The sequence below is a fragment of the Andrographis paniculata genome, unplaced genomic scaffold (assembly GCF_009805555.1).
Source record: "Andrographis paniculata isolate CXL003 unplaced genomic scaffold, ASM980555v1 Contig35END, whole genome shotgun sequence".
NCBI lineage: Eukaryota > Viridiplantae > Streptophyta > Magnoliopsida > Lamiales > Acanthaceae > Andrographis > Andrographis paniculata.
In genome coordinates this window covers 850,608-869,621 of record NW_026137568.1, presented here as the reverse complement: position 1 = coordinate 869,621, position 19,014 = coordinate 850,608, and the positions used below count along the sequence as shown (strand labels likewise).

At 29.8% G+C, this 19,014-nt stretch overlaps 3 protein-coding genes across 6 annotated transcripts; 2 read left to right on the top strand and 1 right to left on the bottom strand.

Moving 5' to 3' along the window:
• Positions 1 to 960: 960 nt before the first annotated feature.
• On the top strand, positions 961 to 6,294 carry LOC127249331 (sugar transport protein 13). Its single transcript, XM_051272081.1, has 5 exons — positions 961 to 1,256; positions 1,966 to 2,288; positions 4,171 to 4,295; positions 4,408 to 4,912; positions 5,604 to 6,294. Exons 1-5 carry the CDS (start codon positions 1,118 to 1,120, stop codon positions 6,063 to 6,065), a joined length of 1,554 nt encoding a protein of 517 aa, XP_051128038.1. The 5' UTR covers positions 961 to 1,117; the 3' UTR covers positions 6,066 to 6,294.
• Positions 6,295 to 7,500: 1,206 nt separating this feature from the next.
• LOC127249333 (mavicyanin-like) lies at positions 7,501 to 9,579 on the top strand. The gene is made up of 2 exons (XM_051272085.1): positions 7,501 to 7,687; positions 9,144 to 9,579. Exons 1-2 carry the CDS (start codon positions 7,507 to 7,509, stop codon positions 9,491 to 9,493), a joined length of 531 nt encoding a protein of 176 aa, XP_051128042.1. The 5' UTR covers positions 7,501 to 7,506; the 3' UTR covers positions 9,494 to 9,579.
• On the bottom strand, positions 9,051 to 17,321 carry LOC127249332 (cyclin-T1-3-like). Of its 4 annotated transcripts, none has more exons than XR_007838295.1 (8): positions 17,154 to 17,321; positions 15,658 to 16,306; positions 15,419 to 15,500; positions 15,176 to 15,310; positions 14,590 to 14,765; positions 11,519 to 11,664; positions 10,518 to 10,700; positions 9,051 to 9,472 (listed from the first exon to the last, which is right to left on the bottom strand). XR_007838295.1 is itself a non-coding variant. In XM_051272084.1 (8 exons), exons 2-8 carry the CDS (start codon positions 16,299 to 16,301, stop codon positions 10,669 to 10,671), a joined length of 1,110 nt encoding a protein of 369 aa, XP_051128041.1. In that variant the 5' UTR covers positions 16,302 to 16,306; positions 17,154 to 17,321; the 3' UTR covers positions 10,370 to 10,668. The 4 variants fall into 4 exon arrangements, 3 of the variants coding, with proteins under 3 accessions (XP_051128041.1, XP_051128039.1, XP_051128040.1); XM_051272084.1 differs by lacking the exon at positions 9,051 to 9,472 and having other exon boundaries at positions 10,370 to 10,700; positions 15,658 to 15,892; positions 15,998 to 16,306; XM_051272082.1 differs by lacking the exon at positions 9,051 to 9,472 and having other exon boundaries at positions 10,370 to 10,700.
• Positions 17,322 to 19,014: the final 1,693 nt, after the last annotated feature.

Genomic DNA, 19,014 nt, shown 5'->3' with positions numbered 1-19,014 from the left:
ATAAAATTTTATTTAATTTGATCTGTGTGACAGTGGCGCAGAGACGTGCGTTGACCATAAATTACAGTTCATAGCCGTCAACTATGAAGAAAAAAAAAAAAAAAAGGGTCGAGACTCTCGATTTGCAAATAAATAAATTAATTATATATTTTTTTAGCAGGTTAACTTTTTTTTGATGAAATGATCATTCTGTGCATCCGATATTATATCAGAAACCTCTCGAGTTCGAATCTCACTAATATGCAATGTTTAATGTGAATTAGTGAAATTTTATTTAATCATTCTAATTTTTTATATTTTTATTTTTTTTCTAGAGATAAAGACTAATCTATTTTAGTTAATCAAAATCGACTAAGGCATGAGAGTAAAGTAAAATATACATGTGTAACGTTGATATTTATACAAGATTAATATTTTATTCATAAATCTTTGAAATTTTATAAATGATTCATTTATTTTCTTTTAAATAAATAATTAATAAAAAAATTAATATATTACTCCATCAATCCCACTTCTAGTATCTACCTTTTCATTTTCGTCTTATTTTGTTACTTTTATTTTCTGGAAAAAAATTATACAATTTAATCTTATTTAAAAAATTTAATTTATAATTTTTTGAATTTTAATTATACTAATAAGTTATTTTAATCTTAATTTATAATTATTTTTATTATACAAATAATTATTTTTACTGATACATTTTTAATTATTTATTAATTATATTTCTTCTAAATTACAGTGACAAAATATTCGGAAAGGAGTATTTCAAATCAATTCCAAACTTTTAAATAAATTATAAGTTGTTCACTGGAAATTTTAAATAATAATTATTGAAAAAAAAAAAAAAAAAAATCATTCAACTATCTAAGTGCACGTGTAGCATGGGCTGTGGCTTTTGTGGGGCCCATATTTAACTTTCTTTCTCTATATAGCCTCCAAATTTTCGGACACAAACAAACAATACTCAGAATTTTTCTTACAAAACAGTCCTCTCTCTCTCCATCTCTATCTCTCTATGTGCTTGTACTGATCATAAGGTTTCTTAGTTGATATAGTATATATACAAACAGACAGGCTAAAAAGGTATATATATATAGAGAGAGAGAAAGAGAGAGCGATGGCCGGCGGCGGATTCGCGACGGCGGCGTCCGGCGGCGGGACGGAGTTCGAGGCGAGGATTACTCCGATCGTCATAATTTCTTGCATCATGGCGGCCACCGGCGGTCTAATGTTTGGCTACGACGTCGGCGTTTCAGGTCTCCTTTTTAAAATATGTATTTAAATATTTTAAAAATTAAAATATATATAATTTTATTAAAAAATAGAATTTGATATAATATAATGTATTCATCTGTAAAGTTACCTTTCATTATATTTAATATTAAAATTTTTTGATTGATTTGAATAGAGTAAGCTCGTGTTTTTTTTTTTTTTAACTATTTAGAAATTTTTAAATTTTTTATTACTATTAGTTATGGGTTACTATTAAAATATTTTATATGAAAAAAACAGTATATATATATACATATATGACATTTTATATGATAAAAATTTGTCGAACATGCCCCTTTCAGTCACTTAATAAAATAAGTCATTTATTAGAGTAATAGTTAGTATGAATGATCGTCTCATCTAAAAATTCAATCTATTAAAAAGATATATCTATTAATTATTTATTTGCAAATAAAAATAATTAAGAATCTAAAATATCAAACCCAATAAATTTTAAAATAATAATGAAAAATACACTTATAGATTAGAAATATATATATACAATTTTCGTATTTATTTTAAAGTGGCAATTCTTGTCTAGGAGATGTGGTACATCTACAGGTGTAGTTAGTTAGGCAAAAATTAAAGGCGCGTGTGCTTGCGTTTATTTATTTATTTATAATATTTTGAAATTATTATTATTATTATTATTATTATTATATTTTTTTTTAAAATTAATAAAAATAATGACAGGTGGAGTGACATCCATGCCTGATTTTTTAAAGAAGTTCTTCCCAGTGGTGTACCGGAAGACCCAAGATCCGGGACTAAATAGTAACTACTGTAAGTACGACAATCAGGGCCTGCAGCTCTTCACCTCCTCGCTGTACCTGGCCGGATTGACGTCCACATTCTTCGCTTCCTACACTACCCGGAAACTTGGCCGGAAACTCACCATGTTGATCGCCGGAATATTCTTCATCGCCGGCGTCGTCCTCAACGCCGCCGCGCAGGACCTCGCCATGCTCATCATCGGCCGGATTCTTCTCGGCTGCGGCGTCGGCTTCGCCAATCAGGTACGTCGTTTTTTTTTTTCCGTTTTAAATTTTCCGGCGACCGGCGGGACTTTCTGATATCGTTTTGGGAGGGTGAATCTACACCGTTGAAAAGTATTGGGTCCAACGGAAGGTTGATAATACACGTGTCAATGTTTGATAGGACCAAGTTTTTTGAAGCGTGGACGTTTCAGTGCCATTCATTTCTTGCCACGTTTTAACGGCCAAATAATTGTGTTTTTTTTTTTTAAGGAAAAATCAATTGAAATTGAAAGTATTCTCTATTGATTTTAATTGCATTATAAATATTCATTCCGTCCCACATAATTTGTTTATATTTTTTCTTTTTATCAGTTTTACATAACTTGTTCTTTTTATTTTTGAAAATATAATTATCCACTTTAATCGCATTTTAAATTTTATAATTTTTTTTAATTTTAATTAAACTATTTACTTATTTTAATCTTAGTCTATAATTATTTTTACTAAATAATAATTATTTTTACTAATGCACTTCTTAATTAATTACTAATTATATTTTACTTAAATTTCCGTGTCTACAGTAATACACCCATATTAAATGGGATGGAGGAAGTATATAAAAATTAATACGAGATCTTGGTTGTGGTATTCTGGTTTTATGATTTTCTAAATTTTTTTTATTAGTCAATGAAAATTCGGAATATATTATACAGAACAAATCTCATATTTATAATATCAAATACATAGAGTTTGTTTATTTTCATAAATTTGAAAAATTAAGTTTGGTATTAAAATAAAATACGATGAAATATCTTGTTAAAAAAATATATATATTTTTTTTAAAAAAAAAAAAACAAGGTTGAAATAATAAAAACTTTGGTCTTTTTGGTATAAAGAAAAACATCCTTACTTTTTTACTTAAATTTTAAATCTAAAAAAAATAAAATAAATCAAAAGCTATGTCTAAAGATGGTTGTGTTTATATAAACGTTTTTTAGTTTTTTTTACTATTTATTAACATTATTTTTTTAAAAAAAATATTATATCAAATATATATTCTTTTCGTTATAATTCAAAATATTACTTTTATCATTTTCATTTATCAAACTGCAAAGTATTTATTTTATATTTTAGAAAAATTAATCATTCATTAATACTAGAAATACTCTTTAATTTTTATTTAAAGTTAAAAAGTAAAAATGTTAAACTCGTATAACAATAAAATATTACTCCCTCCGTTTTTATTACCATGTCTACTTTTCCATTTTCGTTTGTCTCACTTGTTCTGTCATTTTATTTTTATTTTTTGAAAAAGATATTATATATTTTAATCTCAATTTAAATTTTTTAATTTTAATTAAATTAGTTAGTTATTTTAATTTTTTATTATAAAATAATTATTTTACTAATATATTCTTAATTATTTATTTAATTATACTGCTCTTAAATTCTCGTGTTAACAATAAAAGAAATAGTCGAGACTGAAGAAATATTTTCTCCGTCCACCGCCTATTTTTTTCACGTAGATTTTAGTATATTAGTATTATATAGATATGTGGTAAAATAGATATATATATATATATAAAGACTATTATACTCTTTAATATTTATGATATTAAGTGGTGTTATTTGATAATATTTGTTTAATATTATATAAAGGCAGGGTAATTTTATAGTTTAATGAAAGATACATTTATTAAAAAAAGAAACATATACATTTGCCATATACAAACTAAAATATCAAATTGGTAATGGACGGAAGGAGTATTATTTTTTAATTAATTATAAATTTAAAAAATACCCATTGAATGACTTAGAGAGTATTATTATTGTTGTTATTATTATTATTATTATTTCTTCTTAACAGATTTTCCCAACTTTTCGTTGACTGGTCTGAACAAATCAAAAATAAATTGTGCAGGCAGTGCCGCTGTTCTTATCAGAAATAGCGCCGACAAGAATCCGCGGCGGTCTCAACATTTTGTTCCAACTCAACGTCACCATCGGAATCCTCTTCGCCAATCTCGTCAACTACGGCACCGCCAAGTAAGTAATACTTTTTAATTCCAATTAATTAATTATTAATTATGACATCATCACTACGCAATAAATAAATAAATAATTCCCATTAATTACTTCAATTAACATGACCCACCAGAATCAAAGGGGGTTGGGGGTGGCGCGTGTCCCTCGGCCTCGCCGGAATTCCCGCCGGCCTCCTCACCGTCGGCGCCCTCCTCGTCGTCGACACTCCCAACAGCCTTATCGAGCGCGGCCGCCTCGACGAGGGCAAATCGGTCCTAAAAAAAATCCGCGGTACGGACAACGTGGAGCCGGAATTCATGGAGCTGGTGGAGGCCAGCCGGGTGGCGGCGGCGGTGAAGCACCCGTTCCGCAACCTGATGAGGCGGCGAAACCGCCCGCAGCTGGTGATCGCCGTCGCGCTGCAGATCTTCCAGCAGTTCACCGGAATCAACGCGATTATGTTCTACGCGCCGGTGCTGTTCAACACCGTCGGCTTCGGCAACGACGCCGCGCTCTACTCCGCCGTCATCACCGGCGCCGTCAACGTCCTCTCCACGGTGGTGTCGATTTACTCCGTCGATAAATTGGGGCGGCGCTTGCTGCTGCTGGAGGCCGGAGTTCAGATGTTCATTTCTCAGGTTGGTATTTTTAAAATTTCCCATTACTTATGGCAATAATTTATTTAAAAATATATATAATTAAATATTTTTTAAAAATAAAATATCATACCCTTTCTTATTCAAATTTATTTTTTTAATTATTATTTAAATTTATTCAATTTTTTAAATAAAAAAATACAATTTATTCTACGTTTTCTTTGCTTTAAAATAAAATTTTTTATTTTAACTTATTTCTTTTAAAATTTGTAGTCGATCAAATTAATACATAATTGGATGACGGAGGGAGTACTATTAATTTTTTTTTAATTTGTATTACTTTTAAATAATTTTAAAAGTTGGATCCGGCTTACTCATGTGGGGGTTGGCCCGGTCCATTTTAATTAACTTACTTAGGTTTAATAGTAATTAACCGTAATTTGATAAAGTCATTGTATTTTAAAAATTGCATAACGTTCAATATAATTCAACAAACGTTGCATGAAACTTATCTGTTATGCAAAAAAGTATATATAGAAAATCATTTTTTCATTAAAAAAAATATAAAAATGAGTTCGATACGACGTTTATGAAAATATAAGGGGACGTCATGTAATTTTTACGTTCCAAAATCACATGATAGTTACAAGCAATTTTATCCAAAAATATACTATTTTTTGGTATAAAATATTAGTTTATTTATTGTATTTTTTTCTCTCAAAATGTAATACAGATAGTTATTGCGATTGTATTGGGGATCAAAGTTAAGGATCACACCGACAATCTCCATCACGGATACGCGATATTCGTGGTGATATTGATCTGCACATTCGTGTCGTCGTTCGCATGGTCATGGGGGCCATTAGGGTGGCTGATTCCGAGCGAGACGTTCCCGTTAGAGACACGGTCGGCAGGGCAGAGCGTGACGGTCTGTGTGAATCTTCTGTTTACGTTTGTGATCGCACAGGCGTTTCTGTCGATGTTGTGCCATTTCAAGTACGGGATTTTTTTGTTCTTCTCCGGGTGGGTTCTAGTGATGTCGTTCTTCGTGTTGTTCTTGGTGCCGGAGACGAAGAATGTGCCGATCGAGGAGATGACGGATAGGGTGTGGGCGAAGCATTGGCTATGGAAGAGGTTTATGGATGGATATGACGTGGATGAGGAGAACGGGAAGAAATGGAATTCCGAGTTGTGAGAGGTTAATTGGATTAGTGACACAATACGTTGTATTACTGTGTAAAAGTTGTATTGGCGCGATAAATACTTCGTTGAATTTGTGCCAATTTTAGTATATTGGCGCGATTTTTTACGCTGTAACTTTAATTGACGGTAAAAAAATAATTTATAGAGATAGTCATATATGTAGTGTGTGTATGCATGCAGTAAGAAAATTGGAATTTATAGAAATGAGAGGTTTATTTCAATTTATAAATTATTACATAAAATATATAATTTTTTTTTATAAATTATTACATAAAAATTTTATTTAATTCAAAAGAGAAAAAAAAAATTTCTTATTTATTTTCAATAAATTATTCCCTTCATTAGATAATTTTAGTCTCGTTCTTTTGTATTTTTATAAAAAATTGAAACTAAAATTTTCAAACAGAAAAATATTTGTTATTATTTCTATTTTTAAATGTCTTAAATATATAGTTTTTACATTATACTTTTTAATTATTATCTTACACTCTTGTTGATATAATTTATAAAATTCTAATAAAAAAAATAAGAATGAACTAGTAAAAAACTATAAAAATTATATCATCTAAAAACTTTGTATTGAACAAATTAGCAAATAATTTATAACGAAATGTAATACTGTGCGTATGTTACTTTCGCCTCTAAATGTCACATTTATTTTTATGTTATTGTACTTAATATTAAAAAATATTATTATATTTATATAATTTTTTTTACAATATCTTTCTACTAGTATTATAAGACACTAATGAACGAGAATCGATTTTCGAAAAATGGATTGAGTTAATCTTAATTTGTACACGTTTTAATATAATAATTAATATTCAAATATCAATACGTAAAAAGTAAATAAGGAGGTAGTATATATTAACATAATATTAAATTAATTTATACTTTATTCATTCAAGAAAAAAAAGTATACATTTTATCATATTTCATAGTCCACATCAAATCTTATTTTTTTTATCCAATTTTTTAATATGTAAATAATATATCTACAATTCAATATATATTTACCAACAATCACCTTGATATATTTATTTAGTATTTTAATTTAAAATATTTTTTATATAAAATATAAAATGTTTAATGAGTAAATTAAAAAATAATATTACAATGTGATATTTATAAAATAATATAGTTTATAGTATTATTTATATCGAAAATTGTGTCCATAAAAAAATTGTTTAAATAACCAAAATTTATATATTTTTAACATAATATACTTTTAATTAAGAGCATTATATATTATTATAAATTTAAAATAATAAAATAAAAAGTAAAATAGACATAAATTTGAAGTAGGTAAATTCACATTATTAAATTTAAAATTTTATTTTTTATGTTTGGAGTTTGGAGTCAAGTGACTCCAAGCCCCCAAATATATATATATATAGAGAGAGAGAGAGAGATAGAGAGAGAGAGGGGCAAGCATGGCCATGGCTTCTTCTTCATTGTATTTGTTTGTTGTTTTAATAGTAATGGTAATAAAAATGAAAATAGTATACGGGGATATATATAAAGTCGGGGATACAGCTGGCTGGACGACCATCGGCAACATCGACTACAAACAATGGGCCAAAACTAAAACCTTCCGTCTCGGCGATATCATCGGTATCTCTCTCTATATATATATATCACTCTCGCTCTATATGTATATATTTTGCTTGTTTTGTGTCTTGAAGTTGATTAGTGTGTGTTTATTGCGAAATATTTGTAGTTTTTCTTTTTATTCATAAAATTTTCTCAAAAACAATATTTTAGATTACGTACGTTACATCAGTATATAAATTTATTTAATCTTAATTAAACTATTTAGTCATCTCAGTTTTAATCTTAATTTATAATTATTTTTATTAATACAATTATTAATTACTTATTAGTTATATTTTACATAATTCTCTTATCTATTGTAATATAGCCAAAATATATAGAAACGAAAGAGTATAATGTATTGAATTTATTTTATTTGACTTTATGTAATAGTTGTTTAATTTAATTTTTTATAAAATAAGAAGATATTTTTATAAAAAATTTATGCGTGAAAAAAAAAAAAAAAAACATTGTAAATAATGGAAAGATGAACCAATTACAATAGATACCGTAAAAAATATAATAATGACATTTTAGTAATTAAAAATAAAATATATAAATATTTTATTTGTGTGAGAATTTTATTTATATATTAAAAATAAACATACTATTAATTAGAAAAAATTAAATAAGATAAATTTTAATCAAGACAAACAAACGAGTACTTGTTTGCAAGTTTTTCAAGATTTTTTTACTTTATTATTATTATTTTTAATTTAAAATATCAATTAAAATTTTATTTTTTATTTGTATATTGTATTAAATTAATTTTATTTTTTTATTTGTATATTGTATTAAATTAATTGTATATTTAAAATATTTATTATAAAATAATTTAATAAAAATGCACGCTGTAATGATGATAGGTGGATGTGGATGTGGATGACAATAACTTCCACGTTCCCCAAATTTCTGTGGTCCTTTTTTAAAAAAGATTTTAAAATCCAAATAATATTCTAAAATGTTTATTCCAACGCAATCAAATCAATAAAGTCATTCCCACTGTATTCTTCTCATTGCCTTTATTTATTTATGAATTTTTTTAATTAAAACTTTTGCTTTTTTGCTTTTTAAGTTTTTAAAACTTTTTTTTTATTAGTATTACAAAAAAAAGTAAATGAACCGAGACCCAGACGAAGATAATATTTAAATAAAATTAGAATTAAAATCCAAAAGAATACTTCCTTTAATTCTATAGGCAGTTTGTTTTTTTTGTTGTCATTAAAAAAAAAAAAAAAAAAAAAAAACAACAACAACGTATTCTCGTTTTTTTTAAGTTAAAAATAATTACAATTTTATATATATTTTTTATTTTTATTAAAATTAGTGTTCGGTCAAATGAACACAAATTTGCATCCGGAGTAAGTATTAATTATTTTCAATATGACACAGCCGGAACGAAGTGAATAAAATCTAAAAGTGAAATAATCACAGCAGACCAAATACACGTTTTAATCATAATATAGTATGTTTACAGTATTCGAGTACAACCCTGAGTTCCACAACGTGATGCAAGTGACGCACGCCCAATTCAGGTCCTGCAACGCGTCGTCTCCAATCGCCACCCACACCACCGGCAACGACTCCATCACCATCACCACGCGCCGCCACCACTTCTTTCTCTGCGGCGTTCCCGGCCACTGCCAGGCCGGCCAGAAACTCGACATAAACGTGCGCCAACACCATTCCCGTTCCCATTCCCCTGCGGTTCCCCCCGCTGCAGTTCCTACAGTTTCTCCCAATCTCGCTAATTTCATCACCCCGACTTGTCCGATTTTTGGATCTCTCGTTTTGCGCTTTTCGATTCTGTTTTATTTCTTCAGTTAGACATTTTATTGTTACAAATGTTGCATACTAACAGCCAACTTCCCTTTTTTTCTTTCATATGATGATTTTATACCAAAAACACACAATTTCAATTGAATCAATCTTTCTAAAATTATTGTTAGATAAAATTATTATAATATAATATAATTGTAGTATATGATTATTAATTTTTTCTAAAATATTTTTAATTATAGGATAAATAAATACCAAGTTAATTATTAATAAAAAAATATATATAGCCTTTTTAGTATTATCATTTAATCATTGATGATCATTAATTATTGTTATCCACTCCTTTGAATACGTATTACACATAAAAAAATGACAAAAATGATATTTGTAAAAAAAAATTATACAAATATAAAAATATTTTTAATGTTAAATGTAGATAAAATAATATTATCTATCACCTAAAGTGAACAAATAAGAATAATAATAATAATAATAATAATAATACATTAGTTTACCATAAATTACAATTTCACCTACAAGTGTTTTAATGAATAGATATAACACTTCTTAAACATCTTATCTTATGTTCATATGGAATTTAAATATTTAATTTCAATTTTTTACTATAAAATAATCGCAATTTCCAAAATCATTATTTTTCATACAAAATATTACACCAAAATAACTATTCAAGATAAATCAAAACCAAAACTCCCTTAAGAAAACACATCACTATATATGAATGGAGAACGCAAACAATGTCTCAAGCATTAGATCTAAAAACACAAACATTTATTTTTGTATTACTTCTTATCTAAAACATTAGATCTAAAATCATTGTAAATTAAACTCATTGCATCATCGACTATCTATTTCAATTCAAATATTTACTATTTCTTAAACACATCTAAACAAACCCCCGAATGACAAAACAGTCATCTTTCCCAGCAGTTGATTAAATTTTGTATATTCATAGAGTGGAGAACAAAAACGATGACCAATTTATATGAACATACATAGATAAGAGAGCATCTAGAGCACACACACAACAGGAGTTGTACAAGATTCTTACCGAAGTGGATCTCTCTGTCCAGTCTTTTCCGTAAACAAAAGAAACAATATCGGGAGGATCATAATAAAATCGGGTAATAGACAGCAGACGAGACGAAGAACACAGTCAGGTTGAGGCACAGGTAGCATGGAGTTTTTTTATCACCAATAATTTAGAACAGTTCCATAAGTTGATGAGCAACATCTGTGTATCATATACAAAGATATGAACAAACATTAGTCTTGAATAGAGAAATATGAAATGTCAGTGTAATCAAATGAAAATATGGAAAGATCGAAACAAACTGTACTATGAGCAGCACCTATTGCTTGGTTGTGTTTACAAAACACAAATGTTCACTATTCGTCTGCAATAATTCTAGAGTCTCTCTAAAAATATTACATCTGTGCATCTATTTTTTATTTAGAATATAACAATTATAATCTATTTTCAGCCAAAATACTCACCAAACAATTATTTATATCACATCAAAAAACTAATTCGATTCAAAATTTTACTGTTCCAAAAACACACAAAAACATATCCAAACAAACTACTCCCTCCGTCTGACTTACCATGTCCACCTTTTTATTTTCTTCCGTCCCACTTATTTTGTCCTTTTCTTTTTTGGAAAAGAATTATACACCTTTATCTTATTTTAAATTTTTTAATTTATAATTTTTTTTATTATATAAAAATTATTTTAATTAATACATTTTTAATTATTTACTAATTATACCTCTCATAAATTTCCGTATCTACAGTAAGACAGACATGATAGCAGGGACAAAAGGAGTACTATGGACACAACCGGACCATCTTAAATTTTTTATAAGATAGTCTACGAATCTCAATGTAATTCAAACCTAAATGCAAGGGCAAATATGTTAAAGCTATCGAAATTACACCACCTAAAAAACTGTGCAAAAAGTAAAACATAGCAAATTTATTGGTACGGAGGGAGGATAATATATGGTTTAAATAATATACTTAATTAAACTCAGAAGAGTAGAAGTGCTCACCTTTAAGCACAGACGGTGGGGTATGGAACTCATTCCATATCGCATGGCATGAATCAAGATTCATATTTAAGAATTTCCCGGCTAGGTATGCTGCACCGGCAGCTATCTGGTGAGGTTTAAACTGAAGCCAGAGGGAGCTTCTAAGCCTGAAAAAGTAAACTTGCTTTTAGAATAAGACCATCAATGTGTCGAACAGGACAAAAGGAGAGGTAAAGCAAACCATTTGATGCAACACCAACAACAGAACCGACATGATATCATGCTGTTTGAATGTATTTGCCACCATCACAAAAACAGTTATGCACAGAAAATAAATAAATTTACGATTTTTTCAGTCTAACAAAAATCAAATAGATTAACCGAAGTGATTTTTCCCTTACCAACTAATAGGCAGCAGCCAAGTAGGAAAAACCCAAATTCCTCTGCAGAATGTTGATAGATATCCCAATATTAAACATGTCACACCATCTAAAGTAATATCACTTCAAGTCCAATCTCGGTTGCCAAAGTGAACCAACACCATGCTGATTTGAGTGAAGATTGCAGCAAGTTTAACCTTCCCATGGAAGATCTAAATTTCTTCAAAACAATTGTAATTTTTTGTGGCTCGCTACATGCAAACCTCCATTGGACTATTCTAATCCTATAGACAGCATAGCTTCCAGAAGAAAAAGGAAACATTTGTGGAATTCCCAAATTAATTTTTTCAATTGCTACAGCAGTGCAGTATTTTTTTGCCATTTGTCGTATCAAACTGAGAATCCAGCCCTTTTCTAGGGCTGTGGTGTAGTGTGTAACATAACATTTGATGTGGCTATCCATTATCAACATAACACACACATGAACTTAGAGAAACGTATCCTCAAAAACAAACAAAACAGAATCTCGCTGATATTAACACTTAAAATGTGTGTGCTCTGTTCCCAAGAAGTTGCAAACTCATCAGATCAAGGGTTCTTTGTATGAATTTGCAGCAATAGTTACAGAACATAAAACTTTGGGTTCCTTGAACCGGAAGCCTGAGCATACAGGTGATTACTCCAATTAGTGAAATTCCCAACCAAATTATCAAAAGATGCATTTAACAACCCATATAGTAACTGTGGCTTAAAAACAGAAATGGACAAAATATTTAATAAAATTGCAACTTTTTCCTAGTAAGTGTATCTAAAACACCAGCACCGTAACAAGAAAGAGTGCTCACAAAACAAGTACCTTCTGTATTAAAATTTGTAAAGTTCACTGGCATAGTACATAAATCTACAAGCAAAAGATACTTCAGACATATAGCTCGTATAATCAAGTAAAACATGATCTGTTATAATAAAAGATGTCTTTAATTGGTGGTACAAAATAAACTGATTTGAGGAAAGCAACAATGCATTGGAAAATAACATATCTCAGAATCACATCTTGGTTTGGACATTGCTAAAAAAAAAGACAGGTCGTGCAACCCCACAAATTGTTTTTCTTCATACAATATATATATTCTCTTTCAAGGAAAGTACAGATTTATTAATAGGGAGAGACTGATAGAATCCCAAAGCTACAACCAAATAGAGGGCTCAACTCAATATTTTCCCTAGAGTTATATATCTAGAATAGTATTAAACTTAGAAATGAGACACGGCACCTATTAGAAATTCCTACTGCACATAAGGAAAAAATAACAGGGTCGAGGACACATTCTTCTTGCATTCACCACCCAAACATAAGAGAAATGATCAGACAGGGTCCTATAATACTCTGAGAAGGCAAAACATAAAACTTAAAATCCTATCTACCAAGGACTATTGGACGAAAACATGTAGATGAAGCATAAGTCTTTCTCCTATCTATGTCAAGGAGTGTTTTAACTCCCATTTTCACTTCCTACTGAAACTGGGTGATAGTAATCCTACTTCCTTTGTCAATTATACCTTCATTTCTGTATGAAGAGAGGATTTCATCTATCTATCCTCACTAACGTTTAACATGACTAAAAGAAAGAAATCTCAAAACCTAAGATCATTCAAAATGAGCACTGGAAAAAATCCAGATAACATTGGCTCTAAAGTAAGAACATGAGCAAGACACTGCCAATTTCACTTTCAACAGCCGGAACACTGACTCATCCAATCTCCATTTTTGAGGCTGCGGTTGTAAATATTCATATTTTCTTACTCTGGAAGCTTTAAGTACCAAACAAATATCTGGCATCCAAGCTATTCAGCATTTACTATAGAGTTATAGAAAACAAGTCAATTGATTTTAATTAAAGTCAGAGGGCTACAAAAAGAATAGGATTAGGAAATCTAGAGCATCCTTAAGTGAATGGAAGGGTTAAAGCTGACGGGAAAGAACATTGGAGCAAGGAATTTGGAAAAAAAATGATTTGGAACTGACTGGTCAGTCACACCATCATCAACAACAGGAATCAGCTCTGCTGAACGATTAACAAATCATTCAGCCAGATTATAGGAATAAGATATGGTAAATGGGTGAAAGAAGTGGACGCTCGTCCACATAAAATTTCATTGGACATAGATGTCCGTGTGGAAACATATGGTTAATTGATCCATGTACTACTTATAGCTCGTAAGCATGTCATTAAGGAGTGTCAGCATGGAAAAGGCAACCACATGATATCATTACTTCAACTTCAGATGAAAAACAAAACATTCCATGCACAGCACATCAACCGCCAGCTATTAATTTCAAAAGGTGTGCATGCTAGTCCTCTATAGATCCTGCAAGTATATGCCAATCCAGAAAAATCAATATCATATGCTAGAATGAATGCAGAGAAAACAGGAGAAGATTAGCACAAAGAAATTCATACTGTTATTCAAGAATCAAAAAATTCAATGCAAAATCTCACTTATGTTCCTGTTCAATGAAAGAGCGTATTGACCCCAATACATGGGCAATTATGCGAAAGCCCATAATCTAAATCTGGCGTAATATCTGGGCAATCATAGCATATATTTGCCCAGTAATATTGAGTGTTTGCGCTGAAATACAGTTGTTAGATGAGTGGCACGTATAGCAGATTTCATCACATATCAAAACACTCAAATTGATGAACTTACCCTTCACTGACAAAGTTCAGTGCCAGATTTACTAAGAGCGACTGTGAAAAGCCTAACTTCTGAAGAGTATCCGTCAACGAATCGTAAGGATGCTGAACATTTAGCTCAAAATTTAAGGTCGTTAAGACCAGTTGCTCTGCCTCAGTGATCCTTTCTCGATATTGTTCAAACCAATCCTGTTAAAACCAAATAATCCATAAGAGCGTTAATTCCATAATCTTGGATTGAAGGAAAAAAAAAAAAAGATTTCCCACATTCAATGAATAATTGAGTTTTTCATATAGTTTAAAAAGTATAAATATAGTTTAACCTCACATGCATCTTAAATGTTGCTCCATAAGTAAACCACGTGCTGTGTAATGTGTATTCAAACTTTTGCAGATCGTGGATATCCAAAGAAAGTGGAAATAGAAGAGCATTGAGAAACGTAAGGAACTTTCAATGAAAAATAGGCACAAATATGTTACCAAAAAATTGAGGTATAATTTATATAAGAGTTGATCAACAAGCTTGCATTCAACTTTGAGAATATTAATATGCGATTTATTGTAAAATGGACACAGGTTGAAGAAAAGAGGGCCCTCACTATGGGCAGCATATATGATAGAATAGTGAAGTCCTGCTTGTGGAGAGTTTCACATGACACTCTTAGTACGTCATTCAGAGGGCGCGGTGTCTCCTCAGACTTTGAAGCAAGGAAAAGCACGGCAGTGGCTATCATCTGCAACAGAGAACAGATCACTTAATTAGCTCTTCAAATTCGAAAGGAGAAGTTTCTGAAATTCATTTATAAAATATAAAATACTAGATTCATGGTATAGAAACTCACAAATCTATCATGAGCAGCATGAGAACGGCGAAGAAAGAATCGGTGGCAAAGAACCATGGCAGTGGCAATAGTTGTTTGTGGCCTGAAATTGAATTTGTTTAAAAAAATTGTCAGCTTAATATCACAGTTAGCAATACAAATATAGCACAATTTCCCCCATGCAATAACGTATACTGTATTTAATCTTAATATAATTTCTTAAGCTAAATGTAAATATTTGAAAGATAGAGTGGTCATACAGATCAAGCCTAACTCCGAGGTTCTGAAGGAAAGCACAGTATGAGTATCTCAGATGCGCCTCATGTAGCGGATCAATTCCATCTCTTCTAGAAGGAGAGCATCTCTCTATCTCATCCCTCGACATAAAAACTACCTCATCATCCTCAAACTTTGACCGATCACGCTTGCACGAAGTTGAACTGTAACTGACAGCATTAAACCTGGGCGCAGCACCAGAAGCTGAAGTGTGGCAGACTATCCGGTCATTGCAATAAGATTCATCAGGTTTCGGATGTTCACACCTATCAACATTATTTAACAAAATGCTTTTGTGTTCATATTGGTGTTGATAATGTCTACCAGTGCTTTCGCTAGAAAAGGCTGAAATCTTTCTCCTTTTGGAAGGCGGCACTACGGAGTCAGGATAAGCGTGGAAATTATAGCCCCCTTCCAGCATATCATTCTTAGTAAAATCTTGAAAATTATAAAGATTATTTCCACCTAGCTTTGCACTGTAGGCATTATTATCGTAACTCCAATAACCATTCGCTGCAGCAATCATTGTCCTCATGCCCATATTGCAGTTCCGGCCATACAATGATCTACCATCTCCTTGAAACTGGCTGTGGCCACCACGTGGCTGGTAATACTGAACAAGTGACATGATTCCTGCAAAATTCACCATCATAATATCAGTCAGTCGTGTTCTTTCTGTGAATTTTTCAAAAATTTTTACTATTCAATTAACTTTTATGCCAAAGAAACATCAAATCAAACAACATAGTTTCACTTTTTATATTGTACTAAAAATAAATTTTACTACATTTACTTATACCACATCAAACAACTATTCAAATTCAAATTCAAACCCTCAAACAAGCACACTTGATGCAGCATCAAGAACTATCTTGAGCAAAGTGTATTCCATCATTAGGTTTGGGAATTTGCAGGCATTTGTTTAGTGCTTGAAAAGACAAACTCTTAATTCAATTACCACAAGCGAGAAAATGCTAAAAGGATAAGGGTGTGTTTATTTCTGCAAAATATTCCAAACCCCCCCCCCCCCCCCCCCCAACAAACACACCGTAAATCATTCGATTGTGACTACAACGCCAAACTTGGAAACTTCAAGAAACACCTAATACCTCCAATTAGGGTCCAATCGATAGCAAGTATCAAACTCTTTTGCAATCCTTCCAACTAAAGCTAAAACTATTATAACTTCACAAAATTAACCCAATCGATTTCTTAGGGTCCATCGAAACTAGAAAATACACAAATACGTATGAATATATATATATATATGAACTCTAAGTCTCTAATCACAGAAACTGAAAATTAAGCAAGACAACAGTAAACAAATAAACATCGAAGCAATTCTACGCTTATTCTTTCAGAATCGCATCGAAATCAATTATCTAAATCCAGAAATTTTGAAAATTAATAACAATAACAGTCGATTAAATATGCTCGAACATCATCAACAAGACGAACTGAACTCAAAAAACAATTCCACCTGAATATATGATAGCAACGAGCCAAGATCTGAAGAAGATCGCCCGATTTCGAGATCAATTGCTCGTGGAAATCGAAGAAAGTGTGCCGTGCCGATAACAGGGAAAATAAAAAGGGAGAAATTTTTCTCCTCGAAAGCGTACAAGGAACGAAAACAAATTCGGTGAGTTACACGATATTTTATGTCCAAATTTTTCTTTCTAAAAACCCTTCTCTTTTTTTTTTCTTTTTTTTTTTTTTTTTTTTTAATTTTATTTTAAGTCCAGTGTTTGTTTTGGTTGGGAGATTAAGTGTCTTAATTTTATTTTAAACGTTATATTTTTATTATTTATATTTATTATTGAAGTATTAAAACAATAATTTTGTATTCAAAATATATCTACACTTGTTTATAGTCTCTTCCTCCGTATACAAAATAAAATTTACTTGTTTAAGAAATACCAGTATTTTAATTATATTGTATAGTTAAAAATAGTATAATAATATTTTTGCTCTTTTTTTTTTGTAAAAATAATGATAGTGATGTAAAGTATATTTGTGAAAAAAATATAAAATATTTACTTTGTAATTGGAAGTCTCAAAATATAAATATGTATTCTTTCTATCGGGAGTGAGGGAGTATTACATTATATAATTATTTAAATTCAAATTTTATACTATACCCAAATACAAAATTCAAGAATGTGTTTCTTTTAACATAAATTTATTAAATTTTACTATATGACTTTATATTTTTTTCTTTTATAAAGTATTTTATCAAATATTATTAAATTAACGGATAAACCGGTGCTATGCGGTATACCACCCGTATTGAATATAAAAAATATCGTATTTTCAAATACATTGTAAACTTTACGAAAAATTTCAATCATCATAATTTTCAAAATATTTTTAGTTGTTTTGTTTTATAGCATAATACCCGGGCTATGCACGAAAAGAATAAATTAAAAAGGACGCGGTCAGCGTGTCCACCTAAATGTCAACAGTCCAATTTTGATTGGATTAGACTCAACACTGGGACGTAGAAACACACTCATAGTTGTTGATAAATAAAGTAATATCATAAATTATTATTATTAATTTATTAAATTTTATTATTTTAAATATCATTTCACAAATCAAAAGTGTCAATTAAAATAAGATAAATATATTTTTTAAAAATAAAAAATTTTAAATAGTAGTATATAAATAAACTTCAACTTCTAAATATAGGACCAATAAATGAATTGCAAGTCCAAGTTAAGTTGAATATTGTAAAGTTAAGGAGGCCCAATAGGAGTAGTTCAATTTTTAAAATAGGCCTAACTATAAAGTTAAGTTGAATATTTTACTTTTACAATTAGCTATTTTTTATCAAGCAAAGTTACGTTCGGGTATTGTTTTAGTTTGAAATATATATATTTTTTGCGAGTTATTGTATATATTAATATAATATAAATACAATATATGAACTAATAATACATGCTATAGTTAACATTTATTATACACAACAATTGATTTAGCACATGACATACTCTTATACATTATACACGTAATTATAAATAAACAACATATGTTTTTATTACACGCAATATGTATTATTTGAAAAATTAATACGGTGCTGAATTTTTCAAATCAGCACAGTAACATTCCCATATTTTTTTAATGTGAATTATAAATAATTGTATTAATAATATAAAAAAATAATAATAATTCTTATTGAATTATTAATTTTTTATGAGATAATAATATACATTACTTATATTATATAGATATATACTCCTTTCGACTCATAACAAAGTATCCATTTTTCCATTTTAGTTCGTCTTATGACAAAGTATCAATTTCATTTTTTAGTAACTGTACTATCTACCTACCATTAC